The 24737-nt window shown below is 44.3% G+C and overlaps 1 protein-coding gene across 1 annotated transcript; it reads right to left on the reverse strand.

Moving 5' to 3' along the window:
• Positions 1 to 1254: 1254 nt before the first annotated feature.
• Positions 1255 to 23688, reverse strand: NLRP4 (NLR family pyrin domain containing 4). The gene is made up of 9 exons (XM_032263082.1): positions 23348 to 23688; positions 16163 to 17738; positions 14935 to 15096; positions 14328 to 14495; positions 9939 to 10106; positions 9219 to 9389; positions 5695 to 5865; positions 4071 to 4241; positions 1255 to 1653 (listed from the first exon to the last, which is right to left on the reverse strand). Exons 1-9 carry the CDS (start codon positions 23625 to 23627, stop codon positions 1560 to 1562), a joined length of 2961 nt encoding a protein of 986 aa, XP_032118973.1. The 5' UTR covers positions 23628 to 23688; the 3' UTR covers positions 1255 to 1559.
• Positions 23689 to 24737: the final 1049 nt, after the last annotated feature.

Raw genomic sequence — 24737 nt, forward strand, 5'->3', positions numbered from 1 at the left:
GACTACAGTAAGTACCTCATAGAAGTAGAATGCATGGTATTTGTTCTTTTGTGACTGGCTTATGTCGTTTACCATAATGTCCTCAAGGCTCTTCCATGTTGTCATACATCAGAATTTCCTTCCTTTTGAAGACTTTATGTCTATGCCACATTTTGTTTATTCATTTATCCATTGATAGACCTTCAGATAGGTGATTTTCTCAATCTTCACTCCTAAATCAGTGGATCAGTGGCACAGAAGTTCAGAAGTGAAATACCCCCATCCCTAGAATTTCCTTTTGGCTCCCACTCCCAAGAGCTCTTTATCCAAAGGGAGGGGAAGACAGGGTAGTCCCAGAACTCAAGAGGCCCAAAAAGGAAAGGAGAGCCAGAGTAGAGTTTGGAGAAGAATATGAGAGGCCAAGACTACAGGGAGAGGTAATACTAGCTACGCCAAGGAAATGACCCATACATTCACATGAACCCCAAAATACGTACTAGTATTATGTACCCATTAAAAGCGCTTTCATCAGGCAAGAACAGAGCAAGAGCCCAAGCTGGAATCCTAGGAGGACTGACAGAAAGAAGGGTGCCCAGCTCAGACCAGCCTTTCTTGTGCTCTCAGTATGGCCAGCATCTTTCCAGGTCAACATGGCAGGAGCGGGGTGGTACACTTTCTTCAACCTATGCTCTGTTCCAGTCATTCACCAGTAGCAAACACTGTTTCAAGATTTTCCAGACAGTATGGAGATTTCCCAGAAAACTAAACATAGAGCTACCGTTTTGCCCAGCAATCTCACTGCTGAGTTCCACCCAAAGCAAGAGAAATCATATTAAAAAGATATCTGCATCCATGTGTTTAACTGAAGCAATATTCACAATAGCAGAGTCATGGAATCAGCATGGAATTCCAAAGTCATGGAAGCAACAGATGACCGGATAAAGAAAACATGATTTATATACAATGAAATCCTTTTCAGCCATAAAAATAATGTCCTTTGCAGCAACATGGATGGAGCTGGAAGCCATGATCTTAAGTGAGGTAACTCAGAACCAAAGTCAAATAATGCATGTTCTCACTTGTACGTTGGAGCTAAACACATACACGTAAAGAGTGTGGAACAGTAGACACTGGAGGCTCAGGAGGGCGCGAGGGAGGTGCAGGATGGGAAATTACCTAATGGGTACGCTAAAAGCCCAGATTTTACTACACAATATATTCATGTAACAAAACTGCATTTGGACCCCTTAAATTTATACAAATAAGGCAAAAAGGTTTTCCAATGTGCGGAAATACAACACTTTATTGAGGGGGTAAGAGGTCATTGTGAGACAGGATAGAAATTTAACCATGAAGGTCTTCCAGTGGCTCGTCCAAGGCCACAGAACAAATAAAAACCACAAACATCATATAAAACGTGAAAGGGGTACCAGAAAACTCACAACTCAGAGTGTCAATCATTTGCAGCTCCTGCGTGCAGAGTAATAAATAGAAGGGTCCCAATCCCTGTCCTTGGCGGGTGTTCGAGTCAGAGCCAGGCTCCTCGCCATCAGATTTCTGCCCATGTGGTTGTGTCTGCTTCAGAGGTGGTCTACGATTGTCAATTTGGGATTTCTCTCTTCCTCAGCCATCAGAAGTACCTGGGTTTCCTCACCAAAATCAGCTTTTTTCAGCCTGGTAAAATATTTTAAAAGGTTGTTTTTAATTCACATACTTTTTTCCCTTTCTGGAGCTCATCTTTCTCCATAATTCATCCCAGGACAAGCCTAGGAAACCCTGATGTTGCCTCCAAGAGGAAAGGCATACACATCAAATGCAGTGGTATGCTGATAAATGTTACCCCAGATGTCCAGAAAAAAAGTCCTAATTTATAGCTCTGCCGTTTTCTGTGGTATAAATTCTCCAAGTCAGTCACAGCCAACTTCTAGCTGCCCACTTGCTGTCACTGAACAGTTACAGAGCAATGTACACACACAGCTGGCTCTCACCAGCTTGTAGGAGCTGGCTCCAACACATTACTGGACAGAACAAATGTCCAGAATTGGTAATAGAAGGCATGAACTACACAAACACTTTTGTTTGCAACAAGAAGTGAAGGGAAGCTATTTTTATTTTTCAAAGATAAAATAGTAGTAGTTTCTATCATTCGAGCACCTGGGTCCTGGCCCTCTGCTAAGGCTTTTACACACACACCTCATTTAATTTTCACAACAGCTTTATGAGGTAGCATGACTGTCCCGACTTGTGATGAACACAATGAGAATAAGCAATGTTAAGGTCACAAAACCAGAAAGTGGTATCCTGGATACAAATTCCAGCAATCTGTTTCTGGAGCCCCCCATACATGGTATCATTGCTTTGAATCAGACAGAAGGACTAAGTACCACCCTGTCTTGGTCCTTCTGTTTGTGGGTAATGTCTAGTCTCCATTTGGCATCTGTTTATGTGCCACTGTCCCCCACTGTTGGGGAAAGCTATGTTCTTTAGTGCAATTATGTATCTTAATACACATCTTTGTGAGACTATCTATGGCTGGGACTAGAGGAAGATGAAAACTCATTTAGTTCTATCATATTTATCACATGACCTGGTGTATATTTTCATAATTACCATGCCAAATAATCACCCCCATTTTGTGGAGAGGAGGCTGATAATCAAAGAGGACAAATGCCTTGCTCAGGGTTACAGGGCCAAACACGGCAAGGCCAGACGACAAACAGTCCTCCATGACTCGGAACAGACAATTCAAGTCCTTCCCCTTAACCATGCGTCTGCTTTGGTAGTCTACATTCTGAATCTTTGGCAAACATTAAAATGAGAAAGAAATGATGCTGGGCACTCCGCCTTTCCAGGTGGAGATCTGTAAGGATGGACTTCAAGAAAACAAACCTGTATCTTTACAAAGAGGGAAAATCAGTGAATGTCCTTCAGTGTTCACGTTGTAACAGTTTTAACCCATCATCTTATCTTTCTCTTTTCTGGAAAGGAACAGCCTAATAACTGCCCATGAGTACCTTGATCTCATACTGGTTTGAAAACAGTAGGGGAATATGAATGAGAAAAATAAATGTTAAGGATTTTATAGTTATCTAGTAAAATAATGTTTGTGGGATTATATGTAATTATAAATATATAAATTAAAACATAAGTTTATATTTGTAAATGTTTTACTTACAAACATACATATAACTTGTATTTATAAATTATATTTAAAATATATTTATATATAACTTGTATTATAATAGTAACAAGTGATATACGAGGTAAAAAGAAATTATTTAGGCAGACAGTGAGGGCAAGAGTCCTCAGCAGACCTTCCCTTCTAACAAAAAGCAGCCCAGAAATCACTTCTTTTCTAACAAAGAGTATCCTGAAAAATCGAGCTGCAAACATAAATAAGGAAGCTGGAAGATTGCGCGGGGTGGGGGATGCTAGCAGCTGCACCAATGCAAAGGACTACTTGGGGTCAGGCACACGTCCACCAGGGAAGCTCCATATTCCCCTTTTTGTTAGCATGTGTACAGTAAAAAAGAAACGGGCAACATGGTGCAGCTCAGGCAGAGAACTCACCAGCTTAATAAAGACTGGGGTGGGGGCTGCCAGACATGTGCACTCTACGCTAACAGCGTACTTGGTCATAACAGTTTTTCATGCCCTATGTAGATTAAACACCACCTCCCCACCGGCTCCTCTACAAAAGCCCCTGCATTTCACCGTGGATCCAGCAATCCATTTTTCCAAGACCCCTCTCTGCAGCAGAGAGCTATTCTCTTTCTTTTGCCTATTAAACTTCTGCTCTTAACCTCACTGTGTGTGTGTCTGCATCCTTGATTTCCACGGCCGTGGGTGTTACCCCAGATGATGAGGCTGCTTCACAAGCGCTTCCATTTTTTGGGCACTCACCATTCACTGTGGTAAGTAAGAGTTTTATACTCACCTGCTTGGTTCTTACTCATGCAACAGCCAGGAGTTGATGATGACAAGGAACATCATTTGCAGTTTAAATGCAATGTGATTATACTTGCAGGTCCCCGCCCATCCCTTCTTAGCCCTGAGCACTCTCCCCATAGAGAACAACAGACCCCACTCACCCGAGCACCCTCAGGGCACACTCTGGGTGTCTCAGGGCCTCGCAGAGCACAACCACCCCTCCGTGGTCCAAGGCGTTCAAGGTCAGGTTTAGCTGCTGCAGGGTCTTACTGCTGGTGAGAACAGACGCGAGATCCTTACAGCAGGCGCTTGTTAATGCACAGTCTTCCAACCTGCAATAAAGAGACACACGGTGAAAAGTGGCCCCAGCCTCAGGGTGGAGGCAGGACGGGACGTGAGCACCATGTTGAGCTGAGACACGCCCATTGCCTCAAGCGCAGTCTCTCACAGTCCACTGTTGACGACATCAGATCATGCCTCTGTGGTAGGTGGTAAAAGTGGTCGTGACTGTCCATTCTTCTCTGTATCCCTGCCCACAGCAATGTGACTTTGCAGCTCATTCCACTGAGAGAGTCTGTTTCCACTGAATCTGAGGTGGCTTCACACCTTGCTTTGGATAATCTAATACAATGGAAGCAAGGTTAGGAGAGTTATGGGCCACCATGTTGGATGCTTTTTTATTCTTTGGAGATGGGGTCTCTCTCTGTCATCCCCGCTGGAGTGCAGTGACATGATCATGGCTCACTGCAATCTTAACCTCCTGGGCTCTAGCAATTTTCCTGCCTCAGCCTCCTGAGTAGCTGGGGCTACAGGCACACACCACGCCCGGCTAACTTTTGTGGAGATGGGGTGTCACCATGTTGCCCAGGCTGGTCTTGAGCTCCTAGGCTCAAACTATTGGCCCACCTCAGCCTCCTATAGCTCTGGGATTACAGGAATAAGCCATCACACCCAGTGATCTTGGATTCTTCCTGTACTTCATCTCTTGAACTCCTGAGATGCTACTATGGGGTCAATTCTGTCCCTGCCAAAATTTCTATGTTGAAGCCCTAACCCCAGTACTTCAAAATGTGGTATTTGAATACACGGTCTTTACAGAGGCAACTAAGCTAAAATGACAACATTGTGGGGGTGCTAATCGTATGACTAGTATCCTTATAAGAGGACATTTGGACAGACAAACACACATAGAGGGAAGAGAACATGAAGACACAGGGAGAAGACAGCCATCAACAAGACAAGGAGAAGGGCCTGGAGCAGATTCTCCCTCAGGGCCCTCAGAAGGGACCAACCCTGATGACACCTTGATCTCAGACTTCCAGCCTCCAGAGCTGTGAAACGATACATCTGTTATCTAAGCCACCCAGTCCGTGGTACTTTTTAAACCCTAGAAAACTGATATAGATGCCACGTCAATTAGCTCAGGCTAACGTGTCAGGTAAGGAGACGGGCCCACTCACACCTCTCATCCCCGGGGGGACACCCAGCGCAGCCGGCCAACCTCCACCCCATACGGCAAGGCCAACCCAGCCCAGCCAACGCCTCAGTTAACCGCAGCTTCCTAAGCACACCTGGCCGAGGTCAGTGACACCCGCCCAGACAAGCAGCACCACCAGCAGCCTAAGTGCCCATTGCCTTAAGCCCTGAAGTTTTACGCTGGTTCATTACGCAACCACAGCTAGCTGCTACGTTGTCCTGTTGGAGTTTCCATCCTTCTCTTTGTTCCCATCAATCCTCTATCTCTGCCACTCATGAAAACATGACCAGGAACTTGGCGATACCCACCCAAGAACCTCTACGTGGCAGTCAGGATGCTTCAGAGCCGCACACAGCAGCTTCACGCCCACATCTCCTATTTCATTGCATCCAATTTCCAGATTCTTCAGGTTCTGATTGCTGATGAGAACCAAGGCGAGGTCTTCACAGCCAGCAGCAGTGATAAAGCATTTTACCAAACTGCAAGAGAAGAGTCAGGGTACCAGACTTAAAGGCCATTACATCTTGGTCTGGTATCAGGAAAACAAAGACGCCAAAGCACAACAGCCTTTCTCATTCATGTGGATAGGTACTGTCAGTCTTCCGTATCCACACACTCAACTAGCTGCAGATGGGAATTATTCAAGAATTAAAACCATAACACATAACTTTATGACAATAGAAAATAATACAAATAAAAAAAACCAACAGAGTATAACAACTTTTCACACAACATTTACATTGTATCAGGTATCATAGTAACCTGGAGATGATTTACAATATCACAGGAGGATGCATGTAGGTTATATGCAAACACTATGGGCCAGGCGTGGTGGCTCACACCTGTAATTCCCGCACTTTGGGAGGCTGAGGCGGGCAGATCACCTAAGGTCAGGAGTTTGAGACCAGCCTGGCCAACATGGTGAAACCCCATCTCTACTAAAAAAACAGCCAGGCATGGTGGTGCGCACCTGTAGTCCCAGCTACTCGCGAGGCTGAGGTACAAGAATCACTTGAACTCAGGAGGTGGAGGTTGCAGTGAGCCAAGATCGTGCCACTGCAATCCAGCCTGGGTGACAAGGTAAGACTCTGTCTTAAAAAAAACAACACAGCTAAAACACAATGCGATTTTACATAAGGAACTTGAGCATCTGCAGATTTTGGAATCCTCAGGGGGATTCTGTAGCCAGCTTCCACAGATATGGAGGGACAACTGGAATTGTCTCAGCATCGTTCGTTGAAGGTCCGTCCTCTCTCTGCACTGGTGATACACTATTTCATGATGCAATCTCTGAACACATGGGGATCGGTCTGTTTCTGAGATCTCCTCTTTTCTACTAATTTGTGTATTCACTTTGATTTACCCCTTCATACTTTGTTATGGCTGTTGTATATTATTTCCATTAATTCTTCAAGGCAGCATTATTTTATATACAATCCACATTTTGTTTAGATTTTTTTTCCAGAGATTTCCCACTTTCTTTGCTCTACATGTCTTCCATCTGGAATAATTCACTTCTGTCTAAGGGAACAGTCTTTAGGATTACTTTTAGGAACAATCTGGTGGTAAGAAACTTTGTTTTCATTTATTTGCAAATGTGTTTTTATCTTCATTCTTTTTTTTCCCATTTATTTATTTTATTGCATTTTAGGTTTTGGGGTACATGTGAAGAACATGCAAGATTGTTGCATAGGTACACACGTGGCAGTGTGATTTGCTGCCTTCATTCTTGATAGTTTTTGGTGGCTATAAAATTCTAGGTTGACCATCCACCCTCCCCTCTCCCCGCCATATTGAGTATCTCATTGTACAGACCTCTGGTTTCCACTGTTACGCCTCACCCACGTCTGTCTGTCTGTCCTTTCTTGTAGATATCATCATTTCCCCCATCTCCCAGCCCCTTGTTAAATGTTTAGAGATCAACATCTTTATATCTGGTGTTCTGCAGTTTCTCTGTTATTTATCCTGTTAAGAACTTATTTGGATGCTTAAATCTGGAGTGGAATCTTTCATCGGCTACAGAAAAATTTCGGCCTTCTTAAAATATTTTGCCTTTCTGGGATTCCAGTAAGTGTGTTAGAACTTCTTAATCTATCATCTAAGTCTCATAAACTCTTCCACAGTTTACATATTTTTTGGTTTTCATGCTGCTTTCTGGGTAATTATAACCTATCTTCTATTTTACTAATTTTTTCTTTTATTATGTCTATTCACCCCATATATTCAGTTATTAATATTATAATTCTAGATGCTTTATTATTTGCTTATTTAATCTTATGGCTTCCTTTTCCCTAAGATTCAAACTTGTTATTTTTCTGTAAACACAGTAAATATGTTTGCTTTACAGACAATTAAATAAGTTTGGTAGGTGTTTGTGTGTTGACTTGTTCTTGCTCAGTGTACTTTATTTCCTTGTTGTTTGGGTTATTTTAACTGTGTAGTACTTACTGACCTTAAAAATCCTTTAAGGAATAAGCCGAGGTCAAGAACCATGTCATCCTATTACCTACCTCCAGAGAACATTTCTTCTTGTTTCTTTCAGGCGTCTGTTCGGTACTAGTTTAAGGTTATGTTGTGTTTTTTTAAATACATCTTAAGGACTTTTGGAGAGCCTTAGGTGCTATATACTTAGCCTGCTACTTAAGAATATTTCTGATTAGCTTCTGGATGCTTTAAATTTTTAAAAAATATTGTATCTGACATTTTTGGTATCTTTCGGTGTCAAATACTGGCCCAGATAGCCTAACCCACCACTGTTAGAGAAAGAATGCATCTGGTGTTTTTTTACATTATTTAACATAATCTTCAAGTGAAGAATACAAAATTCTCAACTCTGATTTCCTAATGGATTAGGTAAAATCACACTGCCAAATTTCCCAAGTCTCTGGATTTTTCGGGGAAAGGGCATAATGAAATGTTATCCTAACCAGTCACTCCAAAACACTGTCACCACCGCTACAGGGTCACCCAAATATTTCTCTGTTTGACGACATGAGATTAAGTCTTTTCACTTGTCTCCTTCCTGCTTATCTCAGGCTACCTTTGATTCCCTTCTAAAGCATTCTCTGTGTTATCCACATTAATACTCCCATGTCATTTCCGGATCTCCCACCTTCATGTTTGACCCTTCTACCTGGAATTCTGGCTTTGTTTTTGCACCTGATGAAATGCATTCATAAATCTCCCTCCTACCCTGTACCTCCCAGCTTCCCAGTTCTAGTTCTCACAGGCAACCTATAATTCTATTTCTTCCAGTGACATTTGTGATTAAAAAATAGACACAAATGCATACATATGCTCCTGTCCTCCCCCCTTTTTTATAAGTATTGCATAAACTGAAGATATTAGAACTCCAGGTGTATTTAAATGTATTCATCGGGTGCAAAAATAAAGTATTTTTAAGAATTAAAGTATTTGCACGTTAATTCTCACATGTAATTTCTGGACCTCCCACCTTCACATTTTACCCTTCTGTCTGGAATTTTGGCTTTATTGTTGCACCTGATGCAATGTATTCATGAGATGCAAATGAAGTGTGGCAGAATACATACCAAATGTCATCTTAGCCATAAAATTGCCCCTCGGGTCCCAGACATAACTCTGGCTCTCTTACTCCTCTACCTGTATTCCAGTGGAGAACTATTTGCAACATATCAAAGGTGAAGATTTGTTTACACGAACATCTCTACAAGAAACTGAGGCAAGTATTTTTTAACCTTCACGTTCCCAGGCACAGCCACTACAGCCCTCCTCAGTTCCAGGTGCCCCTTCTCAGCAATGAAAACCCTTGAAAAGATGGCTTGGTCTTTAAAGAAACGGCAAAAGTCCCTACCACAGCGAATCGAGGCGGCAGTCTGGGTGTTTCAAGGCCTTGCAGAGTGTTTTCAGACCTTCATCCTTCAGGATATTGGCGCCGAGGTCTACATGGCGCAGGCTGCTGTTACGCAGAAGCATTTCAGAGACGTATTCCCAGCACTGCTCACTGAGGTGACAGTAAGCCAACCTATGGGGACAAAAACCCGAGAAGAAAAGGAGAGGGAAGAAGGAAGTGTCATCTCAGGGAAATTTGCTTCACCCCACACTGAGGGTGGTATTTCTACAATCTTGCAAACTCCCCAGCTGAGATGAAGTTCTGGCTTATCTGAAAACACCGCCTGTCATTTTTTTTTTTTTTTTTGAGGCAGAGTTTCGCTCTCATCGCCCAGGCTGGATTGCAGTGGCATAAACTCAGTTCACTGCAGCCTCTGCCTCCTGGGTTCAAGCGATTCTCCTGCCTCAGCCTCCCAAGTAGCTGGGATTACAGGCATACGCCACCACGCCTGGCTAATTTTTGTATTTTTAGTAGAGATGGGGTTTCACCTTGTTAGCCAGGCTGGCCTCGAACTCCTGACCTCGTGGTCTGCCCGCCTCTGCCTCCCAAAGTGCTGGGATTACAGACGTGAGCCAAGTGTGAGCTTTAAACCTCTGCTGTGTGGGCTCCATCAATGAGCAGATCGTAAGTCAACAGGCCAAAGCCTGAACTGCCGCCACGTCCCCCCAAACACCCACTCACATCAGGTATGTCAGGACCGTGTCTGGGCGGCACAGGGCTTCACACAGATGGCGCACGCCCTCGTCTATGCGGTTGCAGGATACGTTCAGATACTTGAGCTTCTTGTTCTTGGTCAGAATGAAGGCAAAGACTTCACAATCCACTGGTGAGAGTTCACAACTGACCAGCCTGTAGGAAGGGAACATGTCACGTTCTGCTGGTTTCCAGTTCCCAGACCCGCTCCTCTAGCTGATCCTAGGGGAGTCGGGAAGCCCGCGCTTGCTGTCCTTGAGAAACTCAGTCCTCCCAACTCTGTTCCTGACCCCTTTCCACCCGGTGTCCAGGGTACGTTGACAGCCAGCCTGAGACTCACAGTCTCAGTCACATCCATGCTTGGCTCAGCCTCCGCCAGCAACTTACCTCACTGCACTTAGAGAAAACCCCAAAACACACAGCACGATCCACAAGGCTCCTACCTGTTCCCAAGTCCCCATGTCCCAGACACCCTGGTTCTTTTCAGTTGCTTGATGACACCAGGTTTCACTAGTAAGGTATTATTCATGTTCGATCCTCCCCAAACTCATTTCCCCCAGCTCCTTTACCGAACTTGGGGTATTCTGCATGTGTGCACCCCAAGTAGAATGCTCTTTTTCCGGCCTGTGGTCAGACACATCCTTATCCTTTGGGTCTTCGCTCAAGTAGCATCTCCTCAAAGAGCATGGAAGAAGCCTTGAACCCGAGTCCAACAGGGCTCCTTTTTTGGTGGCTGGAGTTGACTTGTGTGGCCAGTAGTTGTGGTTTTGTGTTAACTTAGCCACTCTCCTTACTTACTGTCTGGCTGCCACAAAAAAAAAAAAAAATATATATATAGGCCAGGTGCGATGGCTCACACCTGTAATCCCAGCACTTTGGGAGGCTGAGGCGGGTAGATCACAAGGTCAGGAGTTCAAGACCATGCTGGCCAACATGATGAAACTCCGTCTCTACTAAAAATATAAAAATTAGCCTGGAGTGGTGACGCACACCTGTAGTCCCAGCTACTCAGGAGGCTGAGGGAGGAGAACCACTTGAACCCAGGAGGTGGAGGTTGTACTTAGCGAAGATCACACCACTGCACTCCAGCCTGGGCAACAGAGTAGGATTCCATCTCAATACATAAATAAACAGAGAAAGAGAGGAGAGAGAAAGAGGAGAGAGAAAGAGGAGAGAGGAGAGAGGAGACAGAGAGAGGAGATAGAAAGAAAAAGAGAAAGAAAGAAAGAAGTTAATCTTAACGAATTTTGGTTAGGCAATGGTTTCACAGCGATTACACCAAAAGCGCAAGAGACAAAGGAAAAAATGAAAGAGCACCTCATCAGATAAAAACTTTTGTGCTTCAAAGGACACCATCAAGAAAGTGAAAAGACAGCTCACAGAATGGTAGAAAATATTCACAAAGTATGCCTTGCATATAACTTGTCATCAGAAAATAGAAAACTCTTGCAACTCAACAAAAAGGCAAACGACCCAATTAAAAATGTGCAAAGGTGCTGCCAACACACATATGAAAAACGCTCATTAATCATTAGAAAAGTGCAAATCAAAACCTCAATGAGATACCATCTCACACAAGTCAGAATGGCTATTATTAAAAAGTCAAAAAATAATATACGCTGGTGAGGTTGCAGAGAAAAGTGTACACTTACAGATTTTTATAGAAATGTAAATTAGTTCAGCCATTAATGAAAGCAGTTTGGCAGTTTCTGAAAGAACACAGCTACCATCAACCCTGCAATCCCATTACTGGGTATATACCCAAAGGAATAGAAATCATTCTACTATAAAGACACATGGATGCTCATCACAGCACTATTCACCTAAATACCCATCAATTGTGGACTGGATAAAGAACATGTGGTACAAATGCACCATGGAATACTATGCAGCCATAAAAAAGAATAAGATAAAACCCTTTGTACCAACATGGTTGGAGCTGGAGGCCACTATCCTTAGCAAACTAACACCAGAACAGAAATCCAAATACCACATGTTCCCACTTAGAAGTAGGAGCTAAACACTGAGTACACTGTAGACACAGAGAAGGATCAACAGACACCAAGGCCTACTTGACAGCAGAGGGTGGGACGAAGGTGAAGAAGAAAAAACTGCTATGCTTATTAACATGAAATAATTTGTACACCAAACCCCCATGATGTGCAATTCACCTAGATAATAAACTTGTACATGTACCCCTGAATGTAAAATAAAAGTTTTCTTAAAATGTGCAAAGGATTTGAATATATATTTCTCCAAAGAAGATATACAAATGATCAAAAAGCAAAGGAAAAGATGCTCAACCAGCATCAATCATTCAGAACAAGCAAATCACAACCACAGTGAGATGCTCCTTCACACCCACTAGGATGGCTGTAATAAAAAATAAATATTGGCAAAGATGTGGAGAAACTGGAACCCTCATACATTGCTGGTGAGAATACAGAATTGTGCAGTCATGGAGGAAAATAACTTGGTGGTTTCTCCAAAAGTTAAATATGTGATAACTACATAACCCAGCAACTCTACTTCTGGTTATAAAAGCCCAAAAGAATTGAAAGCAGGTGTTTAAACATGAGTGTTCACAAAGCACAATTCAGAATAGCTAAAAGGTGGTAACAACCCAAACGTTCATCCAGATGACTAGAACAAAATAAGGAATATCTATACAATGGCAATATTATTTAGCCAAGAAAAGGAATAATGTACTGTTACACGGTACAATTTCGATACACCTTGAAAACATTTTGGTGAGTTAAAGTAAGCCATTCACAAACAGCACATGTGATTCAGCTTATATGAGATGCCCAGGATAGGAAAATGCAGTAACACTGAAAGTGTGTTGGTAATTCCCAGGGACCAGAGAGCTAAGGCAGTAGAAGCGAAAACGCTAGTGGGCATGGGGCTTCTTTTTGAGGTAATGAAAACATTCTGAAACTAGATAGTCATGATGGTTGCACATCCTCAGGAATATATATGAAGATCACTAAACTGTCTGTTTTCAAGTATACAATTATACTTTAAAAGTATATTTTAAAGTGTGTAAAGTACATACTTTAAAAGTATATGTTCTGTGGTATGTAGATATCGCAATAAAGTTGTTATTTTAAAAAAGGGTTTGGGTCTTTTTGTGTTTGGTTGATGCGAGGGCAGAAAAATGGCCAACGAAGACTAGTAGAGAGAAGCATTTGAATATGTGGGTACCAAAGAAGATAAATACAGGGTATTACAGGAAACCCGATTTAATTGCAAAAAAAAAAAAAAAAAACCTTGAAGTAAAACATACATACTGGAAAGTACACACAATGGTTAATGGTTAAGTGCCACCCAATGAACTATCATGAATTCAAGGCACCTGAGTTACCAGTATCCAGGTTAAGAAACAGCAGGTTAATCGTCTCCTGTACGATTGCATGGTTCGGCTGTGTCCCACCCAACCCTCATGTCCAACTGCAATCCTGGTGTTGAAGGAGGGGCCTGAGGGAGGTGACTGAATCATGGGGGTGGTTTCTAGTGGTTTAGCACCATCCTCTAGTGCTGTTCCTACGATAGAGTTCTCACGCGATCTGGCTGTTTGGAAGTGTGTAGCACCTTTCCCTTCTTTCTTCTTCCTGCTCCCCCATGTATAACGTGTCCGCTTTCCCTTGGCCTTCTGCCATGATTCTAAGTTTCCTGAGGCCTCCCCACAAGCAGAAGTCTGTACGTCCTGCAGAACCATGCTATAAAGACATACCTGAGACTGAGTCATTTATGAAGAAGAGAGGTTTAACAGCATACGTGAGAACGGAGCAACATACTGCCCAAAGCTCCAACACCAGAGCTTGCCCATCTTTGAAATTTACGTGAATAAGGCCATAGGATGCACTCTTGAGTCTGGCCCCTTGTCATCAACACTCGCTAAGATTCATCCAGTGTTTCCATATGGCTGAGCGTGTTCATTCTCATGGAATAGGAGCATGTAGCCACAGGTTTCTTATCCAACTTACTGTCAGTATTTCCAGTTCTCAGAGGTTAAGACCACCTGCTGTGAAGGCTTTAGTCCTATCTCTTAGCAAACTCAGACAGGTCCCTCTGTCGAATATGCACCTCCAGGTGGAATTTCTGGGTTACACAATCTGCCAGAATCCATGAAAGCTGAACATACACACACACACACACACACACACACAGACACACACATACAGTTTTCCAAAATGGCTGCAATAACTGACAAACTTTAACATCCCTATTCAAGTTCTCAGGAGACTAAGTTTGTGTATAAATCACAGAAGGAAAAAGTGGATGTATTAAAAATATGCATGCCCCCGCCCCCTGCAAAAGAAATACAGAGTCTTCTCCGAAATCCAATCAGAGGTCTCAATACACATGGAGGCTTACGCTAGCTCTTCTATGTTGCCCGCTGGGGAGTTCAACGCATCACAGAGGGACTTGACATCATCACGAGAGAGTTTCGTGAGGGTAAGGCTCAGGTACTTCAAATCTGGCTGATGAAAGAGCACTTCAAAGAGGTGACTGCTCTGACCAGAAAAGGAAACATTATTTATCCTGCAAAAACAAAAGTTTGGATGAGTTTCATCTAACGAGAGCATAGCCTCAACACCTGTGTTTGTCTCTTATCCCCATAAAGAACTCATTCTCCGATTTCACAGCCCAATTGACGTGGCTCACTGGTTCTCAACTTGCATGATTTGGCCCCTACAGGGACCGCTGGCAGTGTCTGGACACTATTTTGGGTATGTGGACAAGGGGAAGCTACCAGCATCTAGAGGGTGGAGACCAGGGATGCATCTTAACATCTTGCAATGCACGAACAGCCCCTATGATGAAGAACCATCTGCAACGAGACCTCTATAAGTGCCGAGGCTGAGGAACCGCTCTGGGTGTTCATTCTTTGCTTGTGCAGTTAGCCTCAACTGGAAGCTGGAGGTGGGATGAACGTGTTATCCCTGTGACATACTGGAGGCAAGGCCGATCCTCGACTCACCCGAGCTTCTGAAGGCGACAGCTGGGGTGCCTCAGCTGGTTACACCAGGTCACAAAGGCCGGCTCGCTGAGGGTGCTGTCCTGCACCTGGACCTCTCTGAGGTACCCGTTGGTAGTGAACACAGAGCAGATGTGATGCCAGCAGATGAGGCTGTAATCTGACCTGTGGGCAAGAAGAAAGGACGCGCTCTCCAGGGGCACGCCGTCAACACAAGCCATTCGCGACACATACAGGTACCACCTCTAAGGCAGAGCCCCTTTAGTCAGAAAGAACGGGATCCTTCAAGTAAGCTCACCCCATGTTGGCGGTTCTCAACCTGCAGTGACGTTTCCCCCCAGGGGACATTTGGGGATGTCTAGAGGTCTTTTTGGATGTTACAAGCTTGTGGGAGAGGTGCTTCTGCTATCTAGTGAGTAGAGGCCAGGGATGCTTCTCAACATCCTACAATGCACAGGAGAACAGGCCCAAAACATCACCAGTGCCAAGGCTGAGAAACCCTGACTGACCCAGGCAGTTTTTTTTTTTTTTTTTTTTTTTTTTTTTTGAGACAGAGTCTTGCTCTTGTTACCCAGGCTGGAGTTCAATGGTATCATCTTGGCTCACTGCAACCTCCGCCTCTGGGGTTCAAGTGTTTCTCCTGCCTCAGCCTCCCAAGTAGCTGGGATTACAGGTGTGTGCTACCATGTCAGGCTAATTTTTATATTGTTAGTAGACGCAGGGTTTCTCCATGTTGGCCAGGCTGGTCTCGAACTCCTGACCTAAGGTGATCCACCCGCCTTGGCCTCCCAAAGTGCTGGGTTACAGGCGTGAGCCACTGCCCCTGGGCTGTATGATTTTTTTTTAGAGCAGGTTTTCAAAGGTGATTTGTAGCTGAGAGGTCAAGACGCAGTGAGCGTGGTGCTATGAGAATGATATCCATTATAAGCACTCATCAGCTAATATTGAGAAAGTAGGAAACACTTCACACAGGTCCTCATATTCACTACTCACAACGTGACTGTTACTAATTTTCCCACTTCTGTCATGGGGCAACTCCAGTCACGAAAGGGCAAGGCTCACAGACAAAGTGACAGAGCTCCCAAAGGGTTGGGCCAGGATGTGAGCTGAGGTTTTCCTGATAGAAAAAAATGAGTTTCTAACCATGATCCTATACTCAACACTCCATCAGCAAAACCCACGTGGGAATACAGGTTCTGGAAAGAGAGAAAATGCCGTTAGATGTACTCACACAGAGCTGTGTGTATCCTCTTTCTTAAAGACATTCTGGATGGAAAAAGAAAGTTTCCTCAAGCTGGAGCAGTATTTTAAGCAGTAGGCAGAAACCACCAAGTCTGAGTTGTCGACAATATGGAAGCTACCTTCTTGGAGGAGGTTCACTGCCTGCCTCACAAAGGCAGGCTCCTGCATCTCAAAGAGACAGTAAAATATCGCCAAGGCATCCACCTGTCCCTGCAGATCCCCCTGCTCCCCTAAGCTCTTCAGGCACTGCTCAAGTTGCTGCTTTATCTCTTGGGACAGTTGGAAGCCAAAAAACCCATTCAGTTTTTCTTGTTCCTTTTTATTTAAAAGACCAATTAGAAAACACCCCAAAAAAATCCAATGTGGTCTCCTCGCTTTTTTAAAGTTGTTAACTAGCAACTCCTCGACACTTCTAACAGCTGGGTGAGGATGGTCAAGGTGGCTCTTGAGCAGGTAGAACATGGCGGCACAGAACTCCTGGATACACATGTGGATGAACGTGTAGGAGCTGGCCCGCTCCCCAAACTTCAGAAGAACCTTGGTGCCCAGCAACGCAGGGATGTCAGCATCCGCAATCCCGTGTCTCCTGAGGTCTTCGTCTCCAAACTCAAACGTATCGGTCCACATGCCCTCTGCAGCCAGGGCGCACAGGCCCTTCAGCTGGCACTGGCTTTGCTCGGTCGGCCCCGTGGCACCCTCAGGCGTGAACAGGTTGAAGATGAAGGAGGCATACACAGAGGTGGTGCTCTGGCAGGTCACGGCCAGGTCTTTTCCTTTCTGCATCTCTTGCTTCAGAGCGGTACACAGGAGCCAGCAGAGGAGCGGGATTTGGCATAAGGCAAACAGCTGCTGGTTCTCTCTCACAAGACTGAAGGCTTCCATGGCCCTCTTTGGGTCTTGAAAGAAGCAGCAAAAGTATACCAACCTGTCGCTCTCGTCGAATCCCCGGGGCTCATATATTTCTGAGATCGCCACCCGATCCCGGAGCTCCTTCGGGCACGTGGGCTTGACGGCAACCAGCAGGGAGGCCTCCGGGAGCATCTTCTTCCTCAGCAAGCTGCTCAGGACCACCTGCACCGGCCGCCTCTCCTTCCAGTCGCCACACAGATCCGAGTCGGGCTGGTTCACGTCGGCCTCCAGCTGTTCGAAGCTGTCAATGATGAACAGGAGTCGCTCTGGCTGGGACATGATCTCTGTTACGGGAGCAGCAGGGTCAGGCCACTCTCTGCAGATCAAGTCAGCCAAGCTCACCACCGGCAACTCCCTCATTTCTCGGCAGCAGAAGTAGAAGGCATACAGGAACCTGTCCCGGTAGATCCTGCTGTCTGACCAGGCCCACATCAGCTTCATGAGGAGCGTTGTCTTCCCAATTCCTTGCGCTCCTTGAATGACCACTGTACGTGGCTGTTTCCCGGTTTCCTTGGAAGCAAAAAGGCGGTCCAAATGGTCACATTCTTCCTGTTTGACTTCCTGGTGAAAGTACCGGTGAATATCAGTGACAGACTTGCTGGACCACAAGTGGCTGAACTTCTTCTTTGCGTGATCTTGATAGGTCTTCGTGTACCCTGAGTCAATGAGGGCAAGAGGAGGAAAAAAAAAAACCCACGGAGTTAAACATTCCTTTATACATGCTCTGTCCCTGCCATCTTTTCTTCTCAGAATGTATCTTTCCAGGGGTCTACTCACTGTGGCCCCCAGGCCAAACCTGGTCAGTCTGCTCTTGTCAATAAAGTCTCATTAGAGCTCACTACGCAGTTCACTGGTGTATGGGAACAGGTGCCTTCCTGATTCAATAGCCGAGCTGAGTAGCTGTGAGACACAGTACCACCCACAAAGCCTCATACAGAAACCATCTACACAAATCCGTAACAATGAAACAGGTGACTTTCATGCTGCTGTCAGGAACGATCTAATTTCAGCTCTGGGTGACTGACTGTAATTGGCTTTGCCTCATCTGATAATTAATCTATGCCATCATTAATTGGAACACAGCATAATTACTGGCGGTGTTGACAGTGGCTGTTCACTTCCCCAGATTTCCCCATTGTGTTGGCCCAAATAAAGGCTTTGCCATTCAGTACTTAAAAAAAAAAAAAAAAAAGTTTGCCAAATTCTGCTTTCGACAGATACACACACACGTATTCATTGCCACTATAATACCAAAATAACTGGAATATAACTGTGTGACTATCAAGACTGGTTAAATAATTTATGAAACCACGATTATACAGACATTAAAAGTAAGGAATAATCTCTTTATGTGGATAAAGAACAGGACAGTATCTATAGCAGTACTCATTCGTGTAAACAAGGTATTTAGAAACCGATATAGGCTTCACATGCAGGGACTAGGTCTGAAAGTATGCCTAAGAAGGACCTGACCTAGGCAGTCGCCTCCAGAAGGGAGACAAGGCGTTGTAAGGATAGAACGGCACCTTGCATTTATTCTGACTTTATGCCAGTGAGCTTTCTTTCAATGGCAGAATGCTCAGAAGAAAAACCAATAGAAAAACCCAGCAAACATGATGACCAAGCCCTACACATCCCACAATCCCTCAGGGCTACGATCAAGGCACAGATTCAGCTCTGCGATTTGCACCCACTCTTGTGACAGTGGAGGGAAAGGGGAGTGGAGTCTACCTTCCGCCTGTCTTATTGCCAGCTTCCATGAATGCAGACATGCTGAGCTTTTCTGTAACAGAAGCCTTGTCTCCAATTGCTATAGTTGGCCAGACACAGTGGCTCATGCCTGTAATCCCAGCACTTTGTGGGGCTGAGGCAGGTGGATCACCTGAGGCTAGGAGATCGAGACCAGCCTGGCTAACATAGTGAAATCCCGCCTCTACTAAAAATATAAAAATTAGCTGGGTATGGTGGTACAGGCCTATAATCCCAGCTACTCAGGAGGCCAGGACAGAGGAATTGCTTAAACCCGGGAGGTGGAGGTTGCAGTGACCCAAGATCACACCACTGTACTCCAGCCTGGGTGATAGAACAAGACTGTCTCAAAAACAACAATGAAAACCAATTGCTGTAGTCACTGATTTGAAGCAGCTGCAGCACTGGTGAGCTTCCTGATTTCTGAATCATAGCTGTCGTGGTGCATTTCTAAAGCCACTATTGTAACACCAGGCTTCCCACTTTCCTCACTGCAGGAGAGGCAGACGCTCCCTGGTGCTGAAGTTCTTAGAGTCATCTCTGCAGCACCAGCTTACAGCTTGTTCCTTCAGGTCAGGCCCAAAGTTTCGGCAACACAAAACTCCCTGACAGTTATCTGTTCCTTGAATAACTTGTGTGATGTTGATATTCTGCAAGTGAGTGACTGCTGATGGACTAGAGTTGTGGGGAGCTATTGTAGATGGGAAGTTTTCCCTATGCCCCTGCATAATTGTTACTGGATTTCATTGAATGGAGGTGAAAGACATAATGTAGTGCCCACAGACTGCTGGGGGTGACAGTAGGTAAGGCCACCTTAACTTATTGGGGATTCCCCCAATCTTTCGGTCCCCTGAAATCCCTAACTGGTGAAACTCCCACCTGACATTGGTGACGATCCCATTAGCATCTTAAGCTTAGTAAGTTGTTTGCCCATTCACCCGAGGCTTCCTACTTTGCTAGTCCTCTCAACTGTTCTGGAGATTTCTGTGACAAGTCTGGTTACTCATTAAGGGGAATTAAGTGGGTACAACCTCAACCCAACTGTGAAAAAGAGATAAAAGGTTTAAGTACCTACCAGGAGATCTGTCTTTAGACCTGCTTACGTTTTATTTTAGCAATATTCTAAAATATTTCTATGTGCAAAGAATGTTCTTCTTTAAATAAATTACTTTTTCGAGACAGGGTCTCACTCTGTTACCCCAGCTGGAGTCCAGTGATGCAAAACAGCTCACTGCAGCCTCATCCTCCTGGGCTCAAGTGATCCTCCTGCCTCAGCTTCTGGTGTAGCTGAGACTGCAGGCATATGACACCAAAACACTCTAGGAAACATGGAGGAATTTTTAAAATTTTGACTAGGGGCCAGGTGCAGTGGCTCATGCCTGTAATCCTAACATGTTGGGAGGCTGAGGCAGGTGGATCATCTGAGGTCAGCAGTTTGAGACCAGCCTACCCAACACATGGCAAAACCCCGTCTCTACTAAAAATACAAAAACTAGCTGGGCTTGATGGCAGGTGCCTATAATCCCAGCTACTTGGGAGGCTGAGGCAGGAGAACTGCTTGAACCCAAGGGACACAGGTTGCAGTGAGCCAAGATCGCGCCACTGCACTCCAGCCTGGGTGAAAGAGCAAAACGCTGCCTCAAAACAAACAAAAATTGGACCGGGGGAAAGGTTTTTCCCAAGTAACGTTCCAAGTCAAGAAAATGTGCAAGAAAGGCTAGCACTGCCACAAATGAAAAATCTCAAATTATCTTATTTCAAACCCGTTATTTTAATCCTCAATATTAAGAAAATTTCCCCCTAACTACTACCAGAAGCAATTCCTATTTCACTGGAAACAAGACATTCCAGGTCCTCAATGTATTCAATGTCTCATATTCAAATTCTGGCACTGAAAATTACCAGGCATACTAGGAAACTGTATGACCAAAGATGAAGAGTATAATAAAAAAAAAAAAAGAAAGAAAGAAAAGAAAAAAACAGTAGAAAAAGACCTATAAATGTTAAAATCTTTATACAAATTTTTAAAATGCTCAAAAAATAGAAGATGGGATATTCAGGAAAAGAAGGAAATCTGTGAAAAAGGCAAACTGCATAAATAAAACATGTTAACTAAATATAAGAAATCAACAGATGGATGTGTTCACAGATGAGAAGCAGGTGAATAGGGAATCAGGGAAGAAGAAAATTAGTTATGAAAACCTAGACTAAAGCACAGAGACAAAGACATAAGGACGCAGAGAAAGGACACGTGGGACACAGTGTAAGAGCCTTGGCTGGGTGCAGTGGCTCATGCCTGGAATCCCAGCACTGTGGGAGGCTGAGATGGGCAGATCACCTGTGGTCAGGAGTTCAAGACCAGCCTGGTCAACATGGCGGAATGCTGTCTCTACGAAAAATACAAAAATTACCCAGGTGTAGTGGCACATGCCTGTAATTCCAGCTACTCGGGAGGTTGAGGCAGAACAATCACTTGAACCCAGGAGATGAAGGCTGCAGTGAGCCAAGATCGCACCACTGCACTCCAGCCTGGGCGAAAAGCGTCTCAAAAAAACAAACAAAAAAAGTCTAGGCCAGCATGGTGGCTCATACCTATAATCCCAGCACTTGAGGAGGCTGAGGCAGGTGGATCACCTGAGGTCAGGAGTTCAAGACCAGCCTGGCCAACATAATGAAACCCCATCTCTAGTAAAAATAAAAATATTAGCCAGGCATGATGGCAGGCGTCTGTAATCCAGCTATTTGGCTACTCGGGAGGATGAAGCAGGAGAATCACTTGGACCTGGGAGGTGGAGATTGCAGTAAGCCAAGATCGTGCCACTGCACTTTAGTCTCGGTAACAGGGCCAGACTAAAAAAAAAAAAAAAAGAGAGAGAGTGTAGGCCAGCATCGTGGTTCATGCCTGTAATCCCAGCATTTTGGGAGGGCAAGGCAGGAGGGCCACTTGAGCCCAGGAGTTTAAGACCAGCCTGGGCAATACAACGAGAGCTTGTCTCTATAGAAAAATTTTATTTTAAGTTAGCCAGGTATGCAATTAGCCAAGCATGGTGGCACGGTGCCTGTAGTCCCAGCTACTTGGGAGGCTGAGGTGTGAGATCATTTGAGCCCAGGAGGCTAAGGCTGCAGTGACTCATGATGGTACCACTGCACTCTACCTTGGGTGACAGAGCCAGACTCTATCTTGAACAAACAAGAAAGTCCAGGATGTGTAACTGGAGTCCCAGAAGAGACAAGAATGAAGTACACAATGGCTGAAACTGAGAACTGAAGAATGTTACTGAACCTCAGACACAGCCGGGCATGGTGGCTCACACTTGTAATCCCAGCACTTTGGGAGGCCGAGGCAGGAGAATCACAAGGTCAGGAGTTCGAGACCAGCCTGGCCAACATGGTAAAACCTTGTCTCTACTAAAAATACAAAAATTAGCTGGGCATGGTGGGTAGGTGCCCATAATCCCAGCTACTCAGGAGGCTGATGCAGGAGAATCACTTGAACCCAGGAGGCGGAGATTGCAGTGGGTCAAGATGGTACCACTGCACTCCAGCCTGGGCAACAGAGCGAGGTTCTGTCTCAAAAACAAACAAACAGATGCAAGAATATCGAAGAGTCCCAATCAGGATGAAAACAAATCCACAACAGGCAGATTGAAGTAGGGGCAGCTGAACAAAGACAAAGAAAAACAATTAAACATAAGTCATAAGAGCTGTCTCCTGCCACTGATATTGAAAATGTGCAAATTAAGTTAACAATCCTTGTGAGGGGATAAATATAGACGTGACCCTAAAAACCATATTGCTTATAGATCATAGCTTCTCTGACGGGAACTTCCGCTTGCTAAACACACAATTACACCAGTCAATCTCTGTTCATTGCATCCTCTATGGCAGGTGTTAATTGCTTTTGCAAATAAGTCAAGTGCATGGTTCCTATGCCACAACTTCACCTCAGAGAGTTTCTGGCTTGGCTCCAAGTTCTCAGCTTAGGGTAAAAATCATTGGTGACCCAGATAAAGGTACAATACAGGTTAGGACATGATAGCCACTGACATTTTACGCACACGTAACCACCAGGTCTAAGAGAACGTTTCCTGCCTGAAAGGTTAGTATTTTCAGGTCAGGCGTGGTGAACCATGCCTGTAATCCCAGCACTTTGGGAGGCCAAGGTAGGTGGATCACCTGAGGTCAGGACTTCAACACCAGCCTGGCTAACATGGTGAAGCCCCGTCTCTACTAAAAATATGAAAAGGTAGCTGGGTGAAGTGGCAGGAGGCTGAGGCAGGAGAATCCCTTGAACCTGGGAGGTGGAGGTTGTAGTGAACCAAGATTGCACCACTGCACTCCAGCCTGGGCAACAAAGTGAGACTCCATCTCAAAAAAAAAAAAAAAAAAAAAAGATAATATTTTCCCATAGCACATTCTGGCATTCTGCTCTTGTTGTAGACAGGCAGAGATCATTTACCAAAATTAGGACCAGTTTTGATTGTAAGAAGCCTTGCCTCTTCCCAGCCTCACTCACCTGTCCTCTCTCTTGTGACCTTCACACAGAGATCCTTTCTATCCATCTTTTGAAAGATTCTTAAGGTCACATTCCAAGCTTGCTGTTCTTCATAGTGCTTGATCAAGAGGTTTGCAAGTTCTTCCCGGGATGCTTTTTTGACTTCAGCCCAGGGAATCGGCTTGAGTTCAAGATGCGAAGTCAATTGCTTGAGATGTTCCTTAAATTTTCTGAACTCCTCCTTTTTGAGCTCCTCCAGGTACCACATAAGGCCAAAATCAGAGAAGAAAGAGGCTGCCATCTTGTCCAAAGCAGAGATACCAGTCCTCAAAGAGACAGTGACCAGGAGCAATAAATAAATAAAACCTGCAGAAAATTCAGGAAAGTGCCAAGGTATTACAAATAAATGGAGCAAGATTACTGATTTCTTGTATAGTATCTTGCTAGTTTTGGGGGGATGGGAATGAGGGTGGAAAGTTAGGTTCATCTCACCTTCTCATTGAAATGGTCATGAAAAGTCTCACTAATAGATGGGAGAATCGTAGATAAAATAATCCAGACGAGAATCCTAACCTATAGTGCCCTGACATATCTTCAAAATCCAATCAAATATAGGCTTTATATTTTTTAGAAATTACATTTAAATGTAGAAACGACATTGTAAATCCAGAAATTACATTTTTACATTTAAATACGGAAATTACACTGTAAATATGGAAATTACATTTTTATAAATATAGAAATGACATTGTAAATATAGAAATTACACTGTAAATACAGAAATAACATTTTTACATTTAAATATAGAAAATTACTGTAAATATGGAAATTACATTACATTTACAAATAGAAATTAAAGTGCAAATAAAGAAATTTTTTTTTTTTTTCTTGAGATGGAGTTTTACTCATGTTACCCAGGCTGGAGTGCAATGGCGCAATCTCGGCTCACTGCAACCTCCGCCTCCTGGGTTCAGGCAATTCTCCTGCCTCAGCCTCCTGAGTAGCTGGGATTACAGGCACGCACCACCATGCCCAGCTAATTTTTTGTATTTTTAGTAGAGACAGGGTTTCACCATGTTGACCAGGATGGTCTCGATCTCTTGACCTTGTGATCCACCCACCTCAGCCTCCCTAAGTGCTGGGATTACAGGCTTGAGCCACCGCACCCAGCCTAAGAAATTACATTTTTACACGTAAATATAGAAATTGCATTTTTCTCAGTAAACAATACAGTAGGCATGCCCCACAAATGTAGTGAATTGATTTTGACAAAGGCGCAACAAGGAGGATCGTCTCTTCGATGAATGGTACTAGAACAACTGGAAGTTCCTCCCTGGCTCTCTTTCTCCTTATCTCTTCCTCTGACTCTATTATGTGGGGACATAGAGAGAAGGCAGCCATGTACAATCCA

The sequence above is a fragment of the Sapajus apella genome, unplaced genomic scaffold (genome assembly GCF_009761245.1).
Source record: "Sapajus apella isolate SASKATOON/1434 unplaced genomic scaffold, GSC_monkey_1.0 scaffold135, whole genome shotgun sequence".
In the NCBI taxonomy this organism is placed as follows: domain Eukaryota; kingdom Metazoa; phylum Chordata; class Mammalia; order Primates; family Cebidae; genus Sapajus; species Sapajus apella.

Bases quoted from the DNA above. Each gene is read 5' to 3' on its own strand.
- NLRP4 (XM_032263082.1), bottom strand. From the start codon at position 23,627: ATGGCAGCCTCTTTCTTCTCTGATTTTGGCCTTATGTGGTACCTGGAG. The intron at 15,097-16,162 runs GTGAGTACATCT...TCTTGCCCACAG, and splicing joins GAGGATACACACAGCTCTGT to GTCAGATTACAGCCTCATCT. The intron at 4,242-5,694 runs GTGGGTATCGCC...TCTTTATTGCAG, and splicing joins TGCCACGTAGAGGTTCTTGG to GTTGGAAGACTGTGCATTAA.